Source organism: Rhynchophorus ferrugineus, unplaced genomic scaffold (genome assembly GCF_030347505.1).
Source record: "Rhynchophorus ferrugineus isolate W39M unplaced genomic scaffold, kcgeb_rfMv2 rfM4, whole genome shotgun sequence".
Lineage (NCBI taxonomy): Eukaryota > Metazoa > Arthropoda > Insecta > Coleoptera > Curculionidae > Rhynchophorus > Rhynchophorus ferrugineus.
Window position 1 is genome coordinate 48,792,012 of NW_027472583.1, and position 23,477 is coordinate 48,815,488.

General features: G+C 31.6%; 1 protein-coding gene across 3 annotated transcripts in view; it reads right to left on the bottom strand.

Moving 5' to 3' along the window:
* Positions 1 to 23,477, bottom strand: part of Lpin (phosphatidate phosphatase LPIN) — an 89,000-nt gene that overhangs the window by 32,669 nt on the left and 32,854 nt on the right. For all 3 annotated transcript variants that reach the window (XM_076404152.1, XM_076404150.1, XM_076404151.1), the window contains exon 2: positions 10,738 to 11,112. In XM_076404152.1, coding sequence (XP_076260267.1) covers positions 10,738 to 10,908 — 171 coding nt within the window. In that variant the 5' untranslated portion in view covers positions 10,909 to 11,112. The remainder of the gene's footprint in view (positions 1 to 10,737; positions 11,113 to 23,477) is intronic.

Consider the following 23,477-nt stretch of genomic DNA (forward strand, 5'->3'; position numbering starts at 1 on the left):
ATAATTCTATTCTTTTTTAGTTAGTCTGCTCTACAGCATACTCTTACGAAATATTTGCATTTTCATATTTAGAATACAATGAATGAATATTCGTTATTTCGATAATTTTGTTATTAGTCAAAATTCGCGCATTTAAAGTGAAAAACATTAATGTGTCATTGTTACTGTTTTTGAGGAAGAAATGAATCTACAATTTCACAATTTGATGTGAATTTTGGTTGATGTTGATTTTCAGATTTCCGTCTAAATTTTACTTGTCTTTGGTTTTTTTTCTTCACTTAATTTGGTATCAGATTTAGGTATCAGCGAAGTGCAGGTACGGTTATATAATACAGCAACGGAAAATTTCAACCAAAGCTGTGAAGGCCATTTAACGTATATGCTGTTCTGTACACAACCATATAAGATACATTCTTCTATAAAATGCGATACTAGAATTTTTATATATAGCACACAACACTTATATGAACATAGATGTGGATCAAAATTCTAAACACTACCTACACACAAACAAATACGTAATATTTTTATACAGGTCTAATTTTTTATTAATGAACATTTTCCTTGCTATTATAAATAGTTAAAATATAATTATCTTTTCAAATCTAATATTTCTCATTTTGTACTCTAACCTTTTACCTTTAATTTTTGGTTAATATTAGCACAGAAGCTGGTCATTATAACGAGTGAAAGTTTTGCCATCGAAAAGAATGCTACAAGTTTGAAATAAATGATAACTACGCGGGTGGTTCAAATATGATCGAGACAAATACTCTGACACGTTTATTTGCTATTGAAAAAAATTACAAAAATGTACAGTTTTTCTAGGTATTTCCCCTCGCTAGTTACGCATTTTGTCCATCTTTCCGGAAGTTTTTTGATGCCGGTATCCTTGGGCAACTAGGCAGCCATGTGCGCACGAACTCCTCTATCTCGTCGTCGGTGTTGAATCTTTGACCTCCGAAGGCTTTTTTCAGTGCCCATCATATTTGAACCAATCTCGTATATACTTCAAAACTAGACTATATGTGGAAAAAGGTATTATGTGATTTTTTGATTTAATTGATTCATTTTCATTTTCACTCCATGTTAGGGATGATCACATAAATATGCATTACTTTAGAGGCTAAGATGATGTTTTTCAGTTCAAGAATATTTAAATGTTTTAAAATTTCAGCACGTTGGAGTATTGTTATTGCGTCAATGCGAAGGTGTTGTGAAAGTGTTTGTGATTGAGGATGAGAGACCAAGAACCATTATTGAACAATAACAGTATTCTTCAATGAGTGGTAATACTAAAAGTAGCAAATGTAATGACAGTGAAGATATTTATTGGATAATAAAATTAAGTGAAAAATTACCATTTTAATGTTTACTGTGTCGTGGAGCACTAGTCCACCATATTATTAATCAATGTTATAAATTAATTTTTACGTTTTTTTTTTTTAATTTTAAGATTTCAGTGTGAGATGCAACCCAATTTTTTCATATAAATTTTCGAACATATAAAATGATATGGTAATTTTAATGTTTCAACATTATTTCATAAAGTATCTATTTGCATAATGACCATTTTTCTTTCGATATTTGGTTTAAACGCATTAATTACACTCGATAGTGATCTTGTTGAGCCCGAATTTCCAAACCCTTATTTACGAATTGTTTTGATTGATCAAGTCGTTTCTTGTTAAGGGTTTCGTAATTGTCAGCGTCTAGACCAATACTCCAATATAACAATAAGTATTTGGTGACTTTTTTAAGAAAATACCACTTTACATGGAATTAAACAGTAAAATAAAATTTCTTACGAATGGTGGTGAGCTCATATTATATATTATATATATTATAATTGTTTAATTTAAATAATTGTTTAAACTTTGTGTTTAAAGCTGAATATTATTGTATATTATGCAAAAACCATTAAATTATCAATAATAAAGCAGATGTTTTAATAGTGCTAAAATTAAAATTATTTTTTAACAGAAATGTTTAATCTATTCACACTATATTATCGACTATTAGCTCCAAGAATGTAACCGTTGATACTAGTCGAACAAGTTTACATCGTTATAACACGCGTATCTGTAATATTCGCATTTGTTATTGGTATAAAGATCACAGTAAACGTCACTAAATATTAACCAATTATTTTAAGTAGATTAAGTTTAATAATTTGCGGACTTGGTAGTCGCAGTGGCCAAGGTGACGGGACAGTCCGCTGGTTCAAATCCTAGGTATGGTTGTATATTTATGTTTGAGATTGCTACATCAGTAACCAGGCTGGATAAGGCCGGATATTTTCTTGGTCTCAAAGTTCGTTACTCGCCAGTAATTAGGCCTAATGCCAAGAACCATGATCCCAGGGCGACACTAAGTAGCCCTGAAAAAAACTTAGCAAAGAGAATACTCCGAATGAAAAAGCTTGTTGTTGTAATTTTTGTAATAATATTCATATTATAGCTCTAAAATGACTAACTTAATACCTAACTTACAGACCTAAAATCAAAGGAATTAGTTTATCAGTCAATTATAAAGCCTATTTAGATTTATAGGGTTCAAAAATTGGGATAAAACATCACACGAAAAAAATTTAAAAATATGGAAAAACTTTAGGAATTGGTTTATTACATCAATATTGAAAGTTTGATGGATGTATTTAGAGTTTGAGGTGGGTTTTCGTCCAACAACTGAATTCCATTGTATTTTACCATCAAATAACATCAAAATTTATTTAATTGTTGAAACTAAATACAACAATTGGGATATGACCAACCAGCATCACCATAAGTTTTTGAAAATTTTGGTTAGGTTTTGGCATTAGATTTCTTCGAAGAGCGTCCGATAATTAGAACCAGTATGTCAGTAATAACTCGAAAACATTAAAAGAAAAACTGTTATGCTGTGTAAAGAAATGTCAAAACCATCGATGATATAGGAGTCGAAGAAGTTAAACCAGATGACGGGAAGCTATAACCTCATGTAAAAAATTTATAAATTAATAACGGAAACTAAATATGAATAATATGCGATAAAATTAATTAACAAAATTGCGGTCGAAATAAGGTGAATGATAATAAGACCGCAAAACTAGGACTGATATTCGATAAGTTAAAAGACGAAAGTGAACAAATATTTGTGTCAATAATGAATCAACCGACCGAAGCGACGTTGTTTTTCATCAAGGTCATATTACACATGCTGCTAAAAATTTGAGTACATTAAACTCTAAAATCATTTTACTTTCCGTGACCATTGCATTGGGTCATTGTCTTTTTGATATATAACATATTATTATACGTTGATCTGATATCAAACAAACGTATAAAAATCCAAAGACTTTTTGTACATCTCTCATTTTTAATGTATTGAATTCCGCAATTTGTAAATTCGTTTTAGAATCAGACAATATTTTCCTTCTCATTGTATTCTAATTAAAAAGAGACACAATGCTGTGTGATAAATTCGAACGTGTAACCGAACTAGCCTGCCAAAGTGCTCCGGCTGTCAAACGAATGCAAAGTTCTTTAAAACAGTGATATGAGGTTATAAACCGGCAAACGTTATTTTAGTGCTTTGTTTGTTTTGGTAAATTTCAAATTGCTGTTTATTATTACTTTGAACAAGGACGAAATAATGGAGGTCCCCTCTTGCCAGTAAAATTCGTCACAGAGGTAAGCATTTTTACTCTTAAATATCACTTTGCCGCGTATATTTTTTTCGTGTTGCAGCTGCACTGAATATTAATATGAACACGGTCACTGAAATATTTTAAAAAAGAAAAAATATAATCTTGAATTCACCGAAAAAAAACCTCCTCGTACGAAGCGGGTGACGAATCAAGATCAGCTTGATGTTATCTCTATCAGAAATTAAATATATGAAATTTATAAAAAATAACGACTAGTTTCTCAATACAAACATAATTTAACACAATTATTTGAAAGGAAACTGTTAGAACCAATATACCCAATGGTCACTTATGGCAAAGTTAATAAAAATAGTGTTATCACAAAAAAAGTTGATGGAAAAAGGAAAACGTCGAAATAACAATTCATTAGGTTTCGTTAGTCATAACATTTATTAATAATTCATTGCAGATATATTATACTTCATGTTGGAAATAGGAATGGTTAATAACACTTTCGGTTTGGACGAACTCGATATAATAATGGAATTGTGAACAAATGTTACATATATTGGAAATAAACAGCTTAGTTATTCACTTGAGTGAAACTTTCTCAATATCTCAATATTATGATTCAATGCTGACAAAATCAAGACAATAGTGATTAGAGTTTAAATAACTAAAGGTGATTCTATAATTAATATATAACTGTAGGAAATATCATTGTAGAGTGTAAAAGATTTATGTGTACAGATATGTGTGTAGTTGTTCAGAATATGCATGAGAATTTGGTTAAAATGTATCAGGAGAGAAATAATAGTAACTGTTTTGTAGATATGGCAAATGAACTAAGGAGAATGCAGTGATTAAATCTAGTTTTATCAAGAAAGATGTGTATAGATATTAACAAAACAAACAGAGGAAAAATACAGGAATATGAAAATGTCTTTACAAGGAAACACTGTAACGAAGGAACTAAGCATAAAAGGTAAATTTGCTCTCTAATGAAAGTAAAATAATTACTTGGATATACAATTATTAATTAGGTGGATTAGACCCCCAGAGGATACAACTACACAAAAAAAGCATCTATAAATGTAACTCATAGGTGGTATGGAAAAGAGTTCATTATAATAATAATCAAACACAACCCTAACCTACAAACTATTATAACTGTGTACTTAACTGTAGTTTAGTGTTAGAAGTTCAGTATCTTCCATTCACTATGTAAGTATTGTGTACTTAACTGTAGTTTAGTGTTAGAAGTTCAGTATCTTCCATTCGCTATGTAAGTATTGTGTACTTAACTGTAGTTAGTGTTAGAAGTTCAGTATCTTCCATTCACTATGTAAGTATTCTCACATCTGTGTTGAGCTCAATAGGCATCGGTTATTCACTTTTCAATTAAATTTATCCCATACTAATTTGACATGCGAGATGACTAGCGATTGTGCTGGTTTCATTATTTACAAAATACTTTAATTTCGTTTTTGATCTAGGAAGCCTTGACCATTGTACTGTTGAAAAACAATTAATCAGTTTTTCATCAATTTTAATCACATGGTTGGGCTGCACAGTGCACGCTTCTGAAGCCCGTTAGTACTTTTGATTAAAAAATGTCTATTAGATTCAAATATCTGAAATTTGGACTCATGTGTCCATAAGACATATTTCCAGTTTTCCTTTCGCCCAATTTTTATGTGTCCACTCCAGATTATTTCTCTTAGAAGTACTAGTTAGTCTCAATTTTTTCACGTACTCTCTAAGGCCAGCAGACACTAAAGGTATCTTTACAGTTTTAAAGCTGTAATTTGAGGCACGACGTTAAACGTCGATTTTGTTTTTACAACGTAACAAAAACTTATCTGCCTGCTTTGTTGTAGATCTAAGACGTTCAGATATCTGCCGATCCTGATTTCCTCCAGTAGTTCATTTTCGTGTAAGAGTATGATGAACACCTTTACATGAAGCTCCAATCTTTTCTACAATTTGGCGCATAGAATATCCTTCCTGGCCATAGTACAGATAGCCCCCGCTGTTTATAAGAGAAATATATTTCGTTTTTTTGAAATAAGTTTCACTAATAAACTGTTGTAACTATTAGAGGAACATTACAAAGTGTACTGGACTCATAGTTTTTGAATATTTAAACTCATCTTAAAAGATATAGGAAGACTAGACACGGTAGTAAAAATAATGAGGTTTTATATTTAATAAATTCTTTAAACTAAAAATAAGGCTTTTCCAAACTTTTGAACGGTAATTTTTATTCTTATTAACATAATGTGTTGGACATGACCATATAATTTGTTTATTTCAATTATATCAACAAATATTAACTCACTAATAAAAAAATGGTTATTATGGACGTAATACATTATGTAAATTCGATTACGCATAATATCTGGATCACTATAATCAATATATATATCATTATAATCGTTATGTTTCGATTATATAATTCATAATCGATTAACGATTAACCTTAATCACTTATCAATGTGGTGGTTTTATTACATTTAAGATATTCTCTATAAACATTATTAGGGTATATAAAAGCCACTTGTGATGAAGAAAAGTATACTTCTAACGGCCGAATGATTTATAATTAAAGAAAAAATAACAATTAAGCCCGAGCAGTACCGCTTTTAACTTGAAGAGGTACATCGCTTGCAATACTGTCTTGCGGTGTTGCCAAATATAAATCGCAAAGACTAAATATTACATATACAAAAAAATAAAACGGAAAAAAATAATTATGTTATCTATTATATCATTATTTTCTATTTATCCTGAACTTTTGTTAAATAAATAATTCAGCAATTAACTACTGGAAAAACGGTACCTTTGGCAACATTTATTTTTGTATGAAGGTTTTCCACGAAGGGCATGTATGTGTTAGTTGCCAATGAGTACCGAATAATGTCGGAAGTAACCTTTGAGATGGATCTTTTGATATGCCATTTTTAGGTTAGGTTTTATTTTATTCGTGGCTAAAATATAGTCCTAGGATGATGGAGAAATACCCAAATAATATAAATTCGTATTACTTTTGCCTAAATTTTCTTGCGGATCAACACAAGTAATAGCCAAAATATCTTTGTTCTTGATTCAATTAATTTGCTTGTTATACTTTGCGAAATTTCGTTCTAAGCCTAAAATAATGTGGCACATAAATCTACCAAAGTTTTTCTGTTTTCAGGTGGAATACTTCCTATTTTAGTATTTGCTATTACGTCAAAGTTAGGTCAATTTAAATAAAGTCACATTACCCTGTTAATGGTTTAGCCATATTATCATTGTAGGGTATCAATGTATTGAATATAGAACAAAATATATAAAATATTTTCGCTTTAGGCCTACCCACTATTTCAATACCAGTTGTATATGACTAATTGAAAAGCTGTTTTATTCATAAAAAATGTAAATAGACACAAACCTTTCTTATCTTTCTAAAAATAATTCAATTTCTAGTGTTTTCAAATATTCTGAGGTTTTGTATCTTATTAGTGTTACGAGGGCAGTTTGATAAGTCGGTGAGTTTTTGAATGAATGATATGTTTTTCTTCTTTTAATTCAAGTTTAGTCCGGTATTTTTTCCAATTCTATTGTTCCTTCTAAATAATAGGTTTCCTCATCAGGACATCAAAATAGACATCAATATGAGCTTTTAATTGATTGTGTTGATATGTTATTTTTTATCCAAATATCTTAACGCCCAGCCATTTCCTCAAGTTTGAAAACAGAATATATTCGCGGGGGGTTAAATCTGGATAATATACTGGATAAGGAAGCAGTTCGTAGCCCAATTTATGGATTGTGGTGACTACTCACATGTGCACCTGTATATTATTTTGATGGAACATTACTTTTTTCTTCACCTAATTCGCCAAAAAGTTCTGAACAATATTCGCTGATTATCGTTTTACCTTCTTCAAGACAATCAATATGAATGACATCGCATGCATTCCAAAACATTATTCGACCGACCTAACTTTCTCACTGTTTTTATAGTTTTTTGGTCTCTGATGTTTTGTGATACATTCATTCATTATTTCGAAATGATGCAAAAATTCGTTCGGATTGTAGCTGAACATCACCAAGCACTCCTTTATAGAGGTCACACGGTTTCTAGTGTGAGCAATCGCGGCACCCATCGTAAAGGTTTTTTCATATCCAAATATTTGTGTAAAAATGTGATGCATCCGCTCAGCTGCCTATAGTTTCAGCGACCCCACGGACTTTCATTCTCCGATCGACCAATATCATTGCGTGGATTTTATCGACGATTTCTGGCGTGACGACCTGTTTTGAGTGATCTTGAACGTTTGGTGTCACTTGTGTTGATACGACCACAACACAACCTAGTAAACCACTTCTAAACTATTGAAATTCGTATCAGTATTACTATTCGTATATTAATATCAGTATTCGTATTAGTACTAAACTATTGAAATCGTACAGGGTCCCTAAGTCTGTGCTTGGTTTCGGTGATGGTCTATATATATCGCACAATTGTCTATTAATAGATCATTGGGAACAACAGTGATGCATTTAAAGTTATTACGCGGGGAATTGAAAAAGACACTGAATATCAAACTGTCTTCGTATAATATATATATATATATATATATATATATATATATATATATATATATATATATATATATATATATATATATATATATATATTTGATAACATTTTTGTTTCATTACTGTTAATTACATCATATGTCAATTTTGTTATGAGCCAAACTAAGCTAAAATTCAGAGTCGATACGGCAACATTGCGACCTCATACTTTTAGATGACATATGTTCACACCAACTTTGGATAGACTATATAATGTTTCTACCAAATCTTTGTTGGTTAATAGCCAATTTAATGATATGATGATGGTTTCACAAGCTATGTGAAATCACTTATTAAACAACCTATCATATCCGAATGCTTTAGAAAATTAACTAAAGATTGGTGATTTTAATGAACTGATGCTTACAAAATGTATTAGGGGAATTTTGAAAATATTTATTATTAATTAATATGACATTAATATGTATGATTAAAATTTAATGCGAATAAATCTGTAGCAGAAAAATTACAGATTTCCGATAACAAATAATTTACGAAACCAAACACTGATGATAGTGATGAGTCATAATGATTCAACGCCTTTACTGTTGGTAAACTATAGTGGAGTCGTGAATCTCACAAATACGGAAAATTTATATCTAAATATAGTATGTAACGAAAAATATATATATAAAAGAAAAATAATGAAAACTAAAAAAAATGTTATCGGGCAAAGGTTATCATAGTGATATGTCATCACTTTTCGCACATGGGTTCTTTGATGCTTCGTTAGAGATAAAGTAACACATACGCGTTAATAGGTAACAAAGAATAATAGTAAATACATTTTAAATATTTATATTAACTATTGACCTATAAATTAAAGACTTATTGTTTATATTATTATTGTGTATTAAATCGCATCGGACACATTTGAAACCACTTTTCAGTATGTCATTTCCTCAAGGACAAAAACATTTTCAGTACGTTGAAAATATCTAAACATATACCGAGCAAATTGAATTGCAACTGCAAAAAGACGGTCGAAGGTCATTGAATGTTATGTGGAGGTTATGGTAACTATACGTTTTAAATTGACGCTTTAAATGTGGTGATTTTGACATAGAAGACAAAAAGCGTTCTGAATAGGAAAACAATTTGAAGGCATTATCCGATGAAACCATTAATGGGGATCGCTAATATCTGAGAGCTGCATACTTGGAAATATTAAAATGATAAGTGTTACTTCACCCGCCCTATTCTCCAGATTTTGCATTATTTGATTACCACTTGTTCCGACATATGAGCGGTGACCTGTCTGAGCAGTGCGTCACTTCTTATGAAGACTCTCTTTCTAGATGGACAATTCTTTCAATTGTACATTGGACCGATTGTTCACAATAAAACTTCATATAAAAAATTCCTTTAAAATTAATCTATAGGCCAATATGATAACTATATTTCTAAGAATTAATCCAATTATCAGTAGTAGCTTTATTTTTTTAAATAGTATTAAGAATAAAGTTGTCCATGTTTTTAAACTGTACTTGGCTGAATCACCTCTATTTTTCAAAATGATATTGATACATTTTATTACAAAAATTAAATTGTTCATTAAAAAGTTGAATTCCACATCAATTAATGCAAAAAACAACAACAAAATAACGCGTCTTATAGTTGTGATTTCTTTAATTTTTGGATAGATGAAAAATATATTGATTTTGAGCATTCCAAGATTGGATAATACCAGATTATTCAATATGTTTCCGTTAACAGAATTTAAGATGTTAATATTTTATTAGCCCCATTTTAATATTTATTTTCTAACGTGAATTGAATAAACAAGTGTTTTATCTTTCTAATACGATTTAACGATTAAAATGATTTTATGCTTCTTCACCATTGATGGTTATTTGGTGGTATATGGTTTTTGACAAAGTCCGTAAATTTTATGGTTAAAGTTTTTTTTGAGACATTAATAGACGGAAGTATAGTTTTTCGTAAATAGTTTTAACACAATTCATGGCTAATTTCATATTTGCTGTATTTACCAGAACTGTGTTAAGCAACAGTAACGCCATCTATTAAATTAAAAATATTTTTTAATCAAGTAGCCCAACGAGTACAATATACAAAAAAAAGTGTCGATTTTGTACTTAGTTTATATTCGGTTATACAAAATAACATATTTAATTTAATGAAAATATAAAAAGATGTTTTCTTCGACATGGAAGTGTATTTTTGATAGATTTTTGTGAGATCTTTTATGAAATTAGTGAATACTGAATATTCGAGTAAACGTATTGAGATACAAACAATTATACCTTTTCTTTTGTATAAAAATATGTATCTGCAATTGTTGTTACTGTACCCTATCATGAATAAACCCGCTGGGGGGTAAGTCCACGCCTAAGTTGAATGACACATACCCATGCGAGGGGTAAATCCGCTCCCCGGCCTTTGTTAAATCAATACAAGGACGGCGCAAACAAGAAAGGGGCTACGATCCGATTTTCCAATCGGGAAATCGCAAAACTTACCACTTTAGCCTTGCTCCTGAGCACGCCCAACTTCCCGAAACGTACATGGAACGGAGAACATTTGTAAGTCCCGTCTGGCTGCTTCACAACCACCACATCTATGGCCCCCGTCAACGTAGCACCATTGATTTCATTGTAGAAGTCTTTAAAGTTGCTGAAAAATCGCATCATTTTCACGGCCGAAGGTTAAAACCGCCCGATATATGGCACTTGTTTTTGTTTTGTTGCGACGAATGTCGCGCTTTATCTAGCAAAACGCGATACTACAAACTAACACTCCACGCGAAACTCATGACAGCACTGGCTCGGAAAAATCGAAGTCGGCCGGTTATATAGCAGATAGATGGAGGGAAAGCAGTGGCGTAGATCTATCGTCTGAAAACAATAAAAACGCAATAATTAGTGAACGTTTTTTACGCGTGACAACAATAGAAATAACAATATAATTAGAAATGATATAATAATGATAATAAATAGTATTGTTAAAACTCAAGATATACATAGTCTATCCAAAGTAGCAGTAAACATGTCATTAGGATGTTTAACCTATTGCCTGCCGTAATTTGTAAATTTGTTTTAGAATCAGACAATATTTTTCTTCTCATTTTATACCAGTTAAAAAGAGATACAATGCAGTCTGATAGATTTGAACACGTAAATGAATGAGCCTTCAAAAGACGTTTGGTTGTTAATCTTGTTTGGTGTTGAATCCAACAATATTTTCTTTCTCATTTTATTATAGTTAAAAAGAGATACAATGCTGTTTGATAAGTTCGAACGTGTAGCCAAACTAGCCTGCTAGTAGCCTAAAGTGCCACACGAGCTCACTTTTAACCAAAAACAACGACGAATTAATGATTCGGAGCAGTATTTGAAGATGATCAAGCGTAATAAAACCGAGTTTTTGTGTCGATATGCGACAATGGATGAAACATGGCTTTATCATTTCACTCCGAAGTCCAATCGTTTCAAGGACGAAATCGCCGAAAAATGGCTGCATTTGAAGAAAATAAAGTGCTGGTTCATCAAGACAACGCACCGTGTCACAAATCTGTGAAAACGATGGCAAAAATCCATGAATTGGGCTTCGAATTGCTTCCTCATCCACCATATTCTCCAGATCAGGCCTCCAGCGGCTATTTCATGTTCTCAGAATGCTCGCTGGGAAGAAATTTTCGTCGAATGAAGAGGTGATCGTCGAAACTGCGGTCTATATTAAAGCAAAAGACAAATAGTACTACAAAAATGGTATCGAAAAGTTGGAGGGTCGTTATAATCAGTGTATCATCATTGAAGGGAATTATGTCAAATAAAAAAAAACTAATTTTGTCAAAAAATGTGTTTTACTATTGTAGGCCGGGGACCTTTTCAATTGACCTGTTAGGTCATCAAGATGTTTGATGTATTGCCTACCGCAATTTGTAAATTCGCTTTAGAATCGGATAATATTTTCCTCTTCATTTTATTCGATTTAAAAAGAGACACAATGCTGTCTGATTAGTTCGAACATGTAGCTAACTAAGTAGTAGTATTTAGTAGCCTAAAGTTGTCCGGTTGTTAAACGTATGCAGAATTCTTTAAAACAATATTAGAGCTTATAAACCGGTAAACGTTATTTTAATGCTTTTCTTGTTTTGATAAATTTCAAATCGCTGCTTATTATTACTCTTATTGAAAATTCCGAAGCCAGACAGAACAGATTGCTTCTCTAATCAGTTACTTTGAACAGGAACGAGATAATGGAGGCCCCCTCTTGCCAGTAAAATTCGTTAGAGAGGTAAGCATTTCTATTGTTATATATTAATTTGCTGCGATTTTTATTGAAAATAATTTTTAGCGTGTTGCAGCTGCACTGAATATTAGTATGGACACTATAACTAAAATCTCGCAAAAAAGGAAAAATATAATGAATTCACTGAAACAAAAGCAACCTCATACGAAGAGGGTGACGAATCAAGATCAGCTTGATGTTAGTTCTATCAGAGATATATAAATATATGAAATGTATAAAAACAGTGAGTAGTTTTTCAATACAAACATAGTTTAATAGAATTGTTTCAGAGGAAACTGTTAGTCCGAAAATTATCGAAGAGGTTTAATAGAACTTCCGGATATTGCATTTAAAATAATACAATTTTTAAAAGCATATAATAACATGAAGGAAACGTGTTGCTGCAAACAGAAATGGTTGATAACACCTTCGGTTTGGATGAGTTCGATCAGACACATCGAAGAAGAAATTAACAAATGATGGAATTGCGAACAAATGTTATATAGATTAGAAATTAACAGCTTAGTTATTCACTTGAATGAAACTTCTGAATATGATATGATTCAATTCTGCCAATTTATAAGACAGAGAGTGGAAACAAGTAAAGGTGAGTATATAATTAATATATGATAACTGTAGGAAATGTTACTGTTGTTATGTGTAATTGTTCGGAATATACATGAGCATTTGGTTAAAAGGATAGTAACTGTTTTGCAGATATGGCGAATGCAGTGATTAAATCTAGTTTTATTAAGAAAGATGTATATGATAATAGAGGTATTAACAAAACAAACTAAGAAGAAGAAATTCAGTGATATAAAAATGTCTTAAAATGTCAAAATACTGTATCCAAAGACACAAGAACTAAGCGTGAAAGGTAATTTGCTCTATAATTAAAGTAGAATCTATTACTTGGATATACAAATATTAATTAGATGGATTAGGCCTCCATAGGATACAACTGCATAAGTACCCATAGGTGGTATGGAAAAGAGTTCAATATAAATATAATCAAACACAGCCCTAACCTACAAACTAACATAAATGCGTACTTAATTGTAGTTTTAAGTCCTTCGATAATATATGCATTAGATTGGTTATAATTTTAAAATAAGTTATATTTGATAAAAATATTTTTGTTTAATTATTTTATATAGATTAGAAGCCAGACTGAACTAAAATTCAGAGTTGATACGACAACATTGAGACGTTTTGACCCACAAATTTAGATGTCATATGTACAAAATTTCTTTGGAAAGACTATAGTTCGCAGGGTAGAGCTATAAGGCTTGGAAATTAATGAAGGAAAGACCAAAGTACTGATATCTGACGGATCGCCTACCACTGTAAATATCACCAGGATCCAGTTATAACAATTGCAGGATTTCAGATACTTGGGATCAGTAATGCAGAAGTTTGATTATTGCTGAAGTAATCAGACGAATCGACCAAACTTTTGTTTATCTAAGATAGCGCGCGTGGAAAAGAGCAAATATCAATCAAGACTAACATCTACCTCCCTCTTTCTATGAGCCATATAACAAGACATGAGCAGTGTTACAGTCTGACATATGTAAGCTTGAGGTATTGAGGTAAATGTGATGCCTAAGGGAAATTCTATATTACTCTTCGAGATTGCATTAGTAATCAAGTCATGCGTTAAAATACAACAATCAGTACACATATTATAATATTTGGACATAGAATGAATGAAGTCTTCACAGACTTTTGTACTGAAATTGGCGTTTTGAGTGGAAGACGTGGAATCCAACAGCGTCGCAAAATGACGTGGATCAAGATGATAGAAAACGATTTGAAAAATAGGAGTCTAACATTGTCCAAGGTCAGAAGAGCTGTGGCCGATAGTCCGCTGTGGTTAGATTTAGTGAAGTCCTGCGTCACCAACAGCAGCGTATTGTTTAGGATTTAGGATGTTATTATGATTTTAGGATGTTATTATTATGAGGAGTGCATAGGTATTGATACTGTTACAGATCATATCTGCAAGTTCCTGGAGTATGTAGTGTATATAGAGAATGTTTGATTAAATTCAGATTCATTAGAAAGGGAATATATAACACATAAAAATATTCGTTACTGTTACTTAAATGTTGTAATAAATTATTTTTATTACCTCAAAACAAAACAAATACAAAGTTATACAGAATTCACAATCAATTTTCAATAAATTTAAGTTTTCGACCATCATTTTCACTAATTAACTTAAAATAATACAAAATAGTAATATAAAAGCAATGGCCTTAAGATGAACTGTATTATATCAGAGATTCCAAACAATAAAATATGTATAGTCTATTCAAAGTTTTTTTAGTAATGCGTCGTGGAGATTTGTGACTTCGAAACATTACAATGTTACCGCATCAAATGTGAGTTTTAATTCAGTTTGGCTTTGACGTACAAAAAAAACTAATCTAAATGAAATAATTGAACAAAAATGTTAGCAAATATAATTTATTTTAACATTATACTATATCTAAAAACTACAGTTAATTATACAGCCACAATAGTTTATAGGTTAGAGTTATAACCTCTTATCACTATTGCTTTCAAGAATTTTGTACGCTAAATTATTCAGAATATTAGTAATAATTATTACAGGTTATAAACCGGCAAACATTATTTTACCCCTTTATTTTGATAAATTTGAAGTCGCTCCGTAATATATCATATTACCTTGTGTGAAACTGCTGAAAACAATAGATATTCAGTGTCACAAAGTGATTTCATAGCTTATTTCGAAAAGGAACGAGATAATACTGGTAAATTCCGTTGGTGAGGTAATTATTGATGATATTAAATAATATAAGTACCTACAATTTTATTGAAAATGTTTTTTAGCGGGTTGCTGCCGTGCTAAATATTACTGTGGGTACTGCGAACAATATCGTTTACAAAATGAAGAATAATATGTTAGATTCACCCAAGAAAACCCGTCTACATACAAAGTGGGTGGCGAATCTTGACCATCCTGTAAATTGTCTCTCTGGAAAGTATACATAAACGTACTTTTTGAGGAATGTAAGACATCCTTTCATACACTCTTACAGAGGATAGGGTTTAAATGGTGTAAAGATAACCCTCGGAGAGGTTTAATGGAACTTCCAGACTTTACCTTAAAAAGAATTCAATTAAAGGCATAAAATAATATAAGAAACTGGAATATTTCAAAATGGTTCATTGTGGCACTCTTGGCAAGACAATAACAAAAAAAGTGTAAAGACAATAAAAATTGATGGAAAAAGGTAAAAGTTACAATAGCATTTAATTGGGTTTTGTTGGTTATTATACTTATTAACAGTTAATTGCAGATATATTGCTGGTTGAAAACGATATTCCATCAACTGTTTGGATATGTGGAAGGAAGCATTGTCAACCATAACACCTTCAGTTTGGATGAACTCGAGATACAAAGGAAGTAATTGATAAATGGTGGAATCGTGAACATGTTTTAGACAGATTAGAAATTAACGATTTAGTGATTGAATTGATGTGAGTCGTAAAGTGAAAGTGACTGAAGGAATCTTTCAGGATTCACATAGACAATGCTGTGCAATGCTAGAAATTCCTGAGACAGAGTGATGAGAGTGGAAACAACTAAAAGTATGCACATAATTAATTAAACATAACTGTAGAAAATGATATTGTAGGGCGTGAAAGATTTCTTGACACAGATATGATTGTAATTGTTCAAAATTATGCATTAGATTAGAACGTATGAGGAGAGAATGAATACTAACTGTTTTGTAGATATGGTAAATGCATTATACAGAATTCAGTGGTTAATTTTATCAATAATGGTGTACACAGGTATTAGCAGAAGAAATAAAAATACAGTGATACCAAGATGACTTACCAAGTAAACACATCATCGAAGGAAACAAGAACTAAATGTAAAAAGTAAATATGCTCTCGAATGAAAGTAAAACACGTTTCTCAGATACAATTGTTAATTAGGTGGATTAGGCCTCTAGGGGGATAACACTACATAAAAAACGCGCCTAGAAACTCTACCTCATGGATGTTGTGGAAAAGAGTTTAATGTAAACAACACAAATCTAACCTACAAACTATTATACCTGTGTTCTTAATTGTAGTTTTAAATCATTCGATAAAATATGTGATAGACGTACTATAATGTTAAAATAAATTATATTTGATAACATTTTTGTTCAATTATTTTATTTAGATTAGAATTTTCTTGCGTTTGAGTTGATGCGGCAACATTGTAATGTTGTATACGTAATATGTAATGTACAAATATCCACGGCACACTACTAAAAAAACTTTGAATAGACTATATCTCCGTCTAAGGCTATAGAAAAACAACAAGTAGCAGACAACAAGATTTACAAATGGACTACAGACTGGAAAATACAGCTTAATAGCTCCAAATCTGTCCATGTTAATTTTGCGTTGCGGCAAATTGACAAAAATGATTCCTCAAGAGGTATCAGCTAGATGTCTCGGTGAATATATCTCGATAGTAGGTTAAACTGTAAACATCATTTTAGACAAAAAGCAGAGAAAATTAAACTCATAGCTAAGCAACTGTACTGGTTAGTCGGAAGATACTCTCAACTTGATCTAAAATCAAAGAGGTTAATTTATAAGACAATCATAAAGCCAATTTAGACCTATGGCGTGCAAATATGGAGTTGCACTAAAACATCAAACCAACTGGCAATTCAACACACCCAAAACAAAGTTCCAATTGATCCAAAATTTCGCCTTAAAACATGAAATAAGGTTGCTAAATCACAGCAATGTGGAAACAATACAGCTACTGGAAAACACGCAGGAAATCGGAAGATTAAAGCGAACCAAACCACGCAAACTTGTTTAGTGAATAATTGTATTCTTAACTTTAACTTAGTAGTAGTAGTTTATAGTTTAATTATTTACTAGTTTAAGAAGATTATTTTATTTTAATTTGGCTAATGTATTAATCCAGTATGCGCCTTCTTTTATTATTAATGCAAGTACAACAGAACAGTAGCAATAAATTAATTTGTAAATTAGCATTGTACTCAAGCATATCTAATGTAAGATGTAATTAATAAAAAAAAATATATCAGAGACAGCTCAAAATAATAATGTCATAAACACTATCATGAACTATATTTATTTTTCAACGAAGTCAACAAAATATTCCTCTGTAAACAAATCAAAATAACATACATAACTAAAATAAATCGAAATGTATTCGTCTCATCTCAACAACATAATTCACCTATCTTTTGTCTTTTAGTATGATCCATGTTGAAGCAGTACAAAAAGAAATATATTAAATAATATTGTTCTATTATGAGTTTTATATAAGAAGCGATATATTTTAACTTATATCAATTAGGACCTTATCTCCAGCACATGAAACATTTGTTGTTCTCATCGACAAATAAAATTAACATACACATATGTGTTTATATTTTCTGTACGTTGCACTTTACGTGAAACAGTCTGACAAATGTGTTCCAATCATGCCAGTAAAACACCAGAAAAACTGGGTAAGACCTAAAAAGTAAAAACTGTAAACTTAAGGCTAAGGACAGTGGTTCAGAGCCCACGTTCACAATTAGGTTCAGTCCAGATAAGCCCTTTTGGTAAAAAGAGCTTAAATTATAATTTAAAATTACGTTTTAAAATTAGTTTCCTTGAGAAATTTGATTAAGGAATTTTTTTACTGGCAATTGATAAACTAAATGATGCAAAGTACCCGTCAATAATATCCGAGATCAACTCTTTGGGGTTGCCAAATCTTCATAAGCCTTTACTAGTCGGGGCGCTAGTTAACACCCCACGCATGTGGCAACGTGTTCAACGTCTGAGATGTCCAGTTTGTAAGACGTAAAATTCGACATACCTCAAGGCCAAGGAATTGAGGAATCGTTCCCTTCGAGCAACCATCTGCAATTCTTCGCAGAATAGATAATGATGTTGGAGAAGGAAATATCCTCCTCACTATCTACTCTAAAATTTCCCATAACGGTAAAATTATGTTGATGTTTGGCGATTGGGCTGGCGAGGAAATATATTTGATAATATTGTGATGCTACTCAAAGCAAGCCGAACGTTTTTGGCTGCGTGTACGGGCGCGCATTATCACCTTGTAATATGGTAAGCTTTGGCACCAATACGCTAGTCGTGGTAAGAACTTCATCATTGAGTTATTCACTTGCAGTAATCTAACCAGTGATGTGAATGAGAGGACCAGCTGAATACCACGGTATTAATAATTGACGTTTGTAACAGGTTAATTGAAAAGTCCCCGGCCTACCATAGTAAAACACAATTGCTTGGCAATTTTTTTTTATTCAACATAATTCCTTTCAAGGGTGATACACTGATTATAGCGACCCTCCAACCTTTCGATACCATTTTTGTAGTACGATTTGTCTTTTGCTTCAAAATAGGCCGCAGTTTCGGCGATCACCTCTTCATTCGATGAAAATTTCTTCTCAATGAGCATTCTTTTGAGATCTGAGAACAGGAAATAGTCGCTGGGGGCTAGGTCTGAAAAATACGGTGGATGAGGAAGCAATTCGAAGCCCAATTCATGGATTTTTGTCATCGTTTTCACTGACTTGTGAATCGGCGCATTGTCTTGGTGAAGCAGCACTTTCTTTTTCTTCAAATGCGGCCGCTTTTCGGCGATTTCGTCCTTTAAACGGTTTAATAACGCTATGTAATAGTCGCTATTGATTAGACTTCGGAGTGAAATCATGGAGCCATGTTTCATCCATTGTCACATATCGATGCAAAAACTCAGGTTTATTACTATTGATCATCTTCAGACACTGCTCCGAATCATCAACTCGTCATTATTTTTGGTCAAAAGTAAGCTCGCGTGGCACCCACTTAATTCGTAATGATAATATTCGTAAATGATATGATGTACACGTTCACTTGATATCTTTAGATTGTTTTCAATAAACAATATGTATGATTATCCCATACTTCTTTATACAGGATTTCGCAATCGCAGCCCTTCCACGAATGTTAGCTTTGTGAAACTCCAGCTGTACTGTTTTTCTCAAAACAGTATATCTCAAGTGAATGCTGAATTCTACTGTTACTTTTACCTCTGTAGTCTTATGTTGTCAGGCCACAATCCTTATTAAGGTTTGTCGGTCTTGGGCAGTTAACTTTGGGTCTCACCCACTATTCTTCTTCGCCGATGATGTTTACTATGTTTTGTGTATGCCATCATTACCGTAGATACTGTCGTGAAACATTGAACACTTTCATAGAGATCACACGTTTCACTGATTGCTTGTAGTAATCGACGCAAAACAATACATATAATATACTGAAATATAACCTTGACTTGGCATGTAAACTGAGCAGTATTGACAATGTGCAACAAGATGGATATCCTTTGTAAGTTTGGAAAAGGGATAGCGATGGAAAGGAAACTAATAAAGAGTTTACAAAATGGGGGCATAATGGGATTTGATACATGAGGAAATAAAAGTAATCAACAGTAATCTGTTTAATTTAATTTGTTTATTTCACAATGGGCCATTCTTTTTTGTTATTGTCAAAGAGTTCCCAGTTCCTGCATACTAGGTTATTTATTTTATTATCGATTATAATATATTCAATATTAAAAATGTTTTTATGGATAGAAAACTAGAAGAACGATATTTTATTTTCCTTAGAAGGTGCAAGGCATGCGTCAAGATTTGAATTCTCAATAGATGAGAGGGAAAAATTTTTCGACGGATTGTAACCAAATTAGTTATAAGCAATATATTAGTCTCATAGAATTTAAGACTTTTAGTGTCCCTTTCAGAATGAATAGTTCAAAATAAATTATAAAAAATTAGGAAGTTGCTTTGCAGTTTAGGAAGTTGTAGTGAATCAATTTCCTATCACAAAGAAATGGACTGAAATGATAAACACATAAGGCATAATAGAAAATTAGAGATTCCTGATCTAAAATATTATGATAACACAAAACTAAAAATATTTTAGTTCAAAATGTTTCCTAATTGACGCATGTTTAAGTGAACAAAATATTTCTTCATGATTAGGACGTTCAAAAATGAATAAACAAAGAATAATGTGTAACGTATATATAATCTATATTCATATAAGAAAGAAAAACAAGAATCATTAATTTTTTTCCTGATAAATTATCTTTTATTGTTCAATGTTATGATCCCCGCTTAATTGGCAGTGAATAATAATATTAACGATAATAAATTTCGCATGTTTGTTAATTGATATCATTAATATTAACAGTATAAATCAGAAATTAAATAACTCTCTTATTATTCGCATACCAAATTGTATGCGCTTCTTCATCAGAACGAATCCTTCTTTTCAGACCGTTTCCTTTCCGAATTCTGTCATATTTCACCAATAATTTCAAATGTCAAAACAGAAACACGTTTTTAGCATCAATATGTTGTTTTCGTTTTTTTTTGGAATTTGCGTAGAGAACAAACAAGGAAGGTTTTATAGCGTTATTTATTAATGTGGAACAAAAATAATTATATCTTTATGATATTGATATATTTATTAATCTAGCGATAAGATAATACTTAATACTTATTGATAAACTTAAAATCTAATCAATATTTCCCTTATTGTTATAGAATAAAGTAAAGGAAAAGAGATGCTGTAAAAACGCGCTATTGTTTATTGCGAATTCTTTTCCTGGACCCACTTTTCACCTCTGTACAATTCATCTGTATCAATACATCAAATCAAACATCGAACAATTAAATTCAACTAAATGTGCCCCTTAAGATAGCCGAGCAATTAAATTTTGAAGCAGAAAAAATAGTTGTAGATATGCATCAAACTGTATCGAATAATACTCAATAAATTAAGAATACAATTAAAGAAAATTAATTTCCAAAATAAATCAAAGAAATAGTAGCTGAAAATCGAAAGCTACGTAAAAATAGAAACGAAATAGAACACCTGAAAATACAAATATTTTAAACAATATAACGCAAATACTGAAAATTAAAAACTCATAAAAACATGCAGCATCATATAACAACTATTATAACTGCGAAATTTGATATATAAGACAAGGAAGCAAAGTATTCGCCTTGGAAAGACATGAAAAACCTAACACGATCATATATACACAGTCCTGTAAGACACTTACGTCAAAATTGGCCACATAACAAATTAGAACAAATATTTTAATGAAATGAAAGTGATATTGAACATAATCTGGCAGATATAGACTGTGTAACTTCTGATTTCTGTGTGTGGTTCTGATTACCAAAAAATGGAATGGAAAATGGAAAAGTCACCAACTTTAAACAATAAATGTAGCATTTCGATTAAATCATGTCCCAAACATTTAGAAGGTGGCTATTATCATGATATCAAAACTTGCAAAATTACCAAATGAACTAAAAATCTATAGACAAATCTCACTCATACCAGTATAGGACCTACCTAAGTATTTGAAAAGAATAACAGCAATTATAGAGAGAAAAAACCAAATACCAACACCCCAGTTTGGATTTATTAATAAACATTCAATAATTGGTCGCGTGAACGTCTATGAAAATATTTAGTATATTTTATATACTATATTTTGGTAGATGTAGCATAAGCCCTCATAAAGGCTACCAAAAACTACCAAAAATGTTACCGAAATGATATACTAAACTATTAAAATCTTACAGTCCGTCAAGAGGACGCGATAAACAGGTCTAAAGCAGGAGTACCTTTATCTACTCTATGTGATCTAACACACATGGAAAATATCACGATGAGGCATTGTTTCTTCGATATACTGCTATTCTTTCTGTCAGAGACAATAGTGAAGAAGCAACCAAAACATTGCAATAATATAAATAATTATGAGTAATAATATAAATAATTATACCAAGATTTCGAGAATAAAAGTTAACTAAAGCGAATTGGTGCATTTTAAATTTACTTATAGTCAAACTGCACATACAACAGTAACAACGAATAACACTGACGACATTCCATAGAGCAACAATGCACATTGAAAGGAGCAAATTAAGAAGAAAATAGAAAAATGAAATTCAAATATAGAAAAATGTATTGGTTAATTGGAAAAAAAATTATCCGTAGATAATAAGTTGCTGGTGTATAAGCAAATTCTCAAACAAGGACGGATCCATGGAATCCAACTGTGGGCATGATCCGCGAAAAGTAAAATAAATAAAATCCTTAGAGATAATCGTAGATGCGCCCAGGCACCATAGGAATGTAAGTTATATTTTATAAAAGGGTTTTAAACAAAAAAAAACTATTATTTTACTTAAAAACTGATTTATTCAAGAAAAGAACAGGCGACTGGTTGAACGACGATCGTGCGACAAAGCGACACTTAGTGTAAAAACAGACCAACCCGTCTCACTCGTTCACCAGTCAGGTAGTTAGAAAAACTAATGGCTGGATAGTCTGAGCCGTATTACATAACATGTATATACTGTTACACAGGAAATAAAGAGACTTGCAAATAAACATGAGGAGAGACTCCACTATCATGTCAATATTCAAGTACTGCAACTCTTGGAAAACACTTGAGCAAGACACAGACTCAACAGTATCAAACCATTTTATCCAGTAGTTCAGTGAAGTGCATTTGATTCAGTGAATAGCAGTATATTTTACAAAAACAGCAGTGTTAATTGCACTCGCGAACAAGGGCCGTCCTAGACATGGGTTCTAGATACAAACATTTCTTAAATCAATTTAATTTTTGTCATCAATAAATATAATTTTAAACAGGTCTTTCATAAATTAAATATTAGTATAAACGAATGAATGCTCACTGTCGATGAAATAAGGTGTCAATCAAATTAAGTAGTCTATAGCGTTGAGGGGTTGTAATTAACTCTAACGTATATAACACATGGGGTGAGAAGTTCAGGGCCTAACACATAGATAGTGCTAGTTTTATTACAATCACCGTTTTATCAGTTAGTACCTTCAAAAGAAA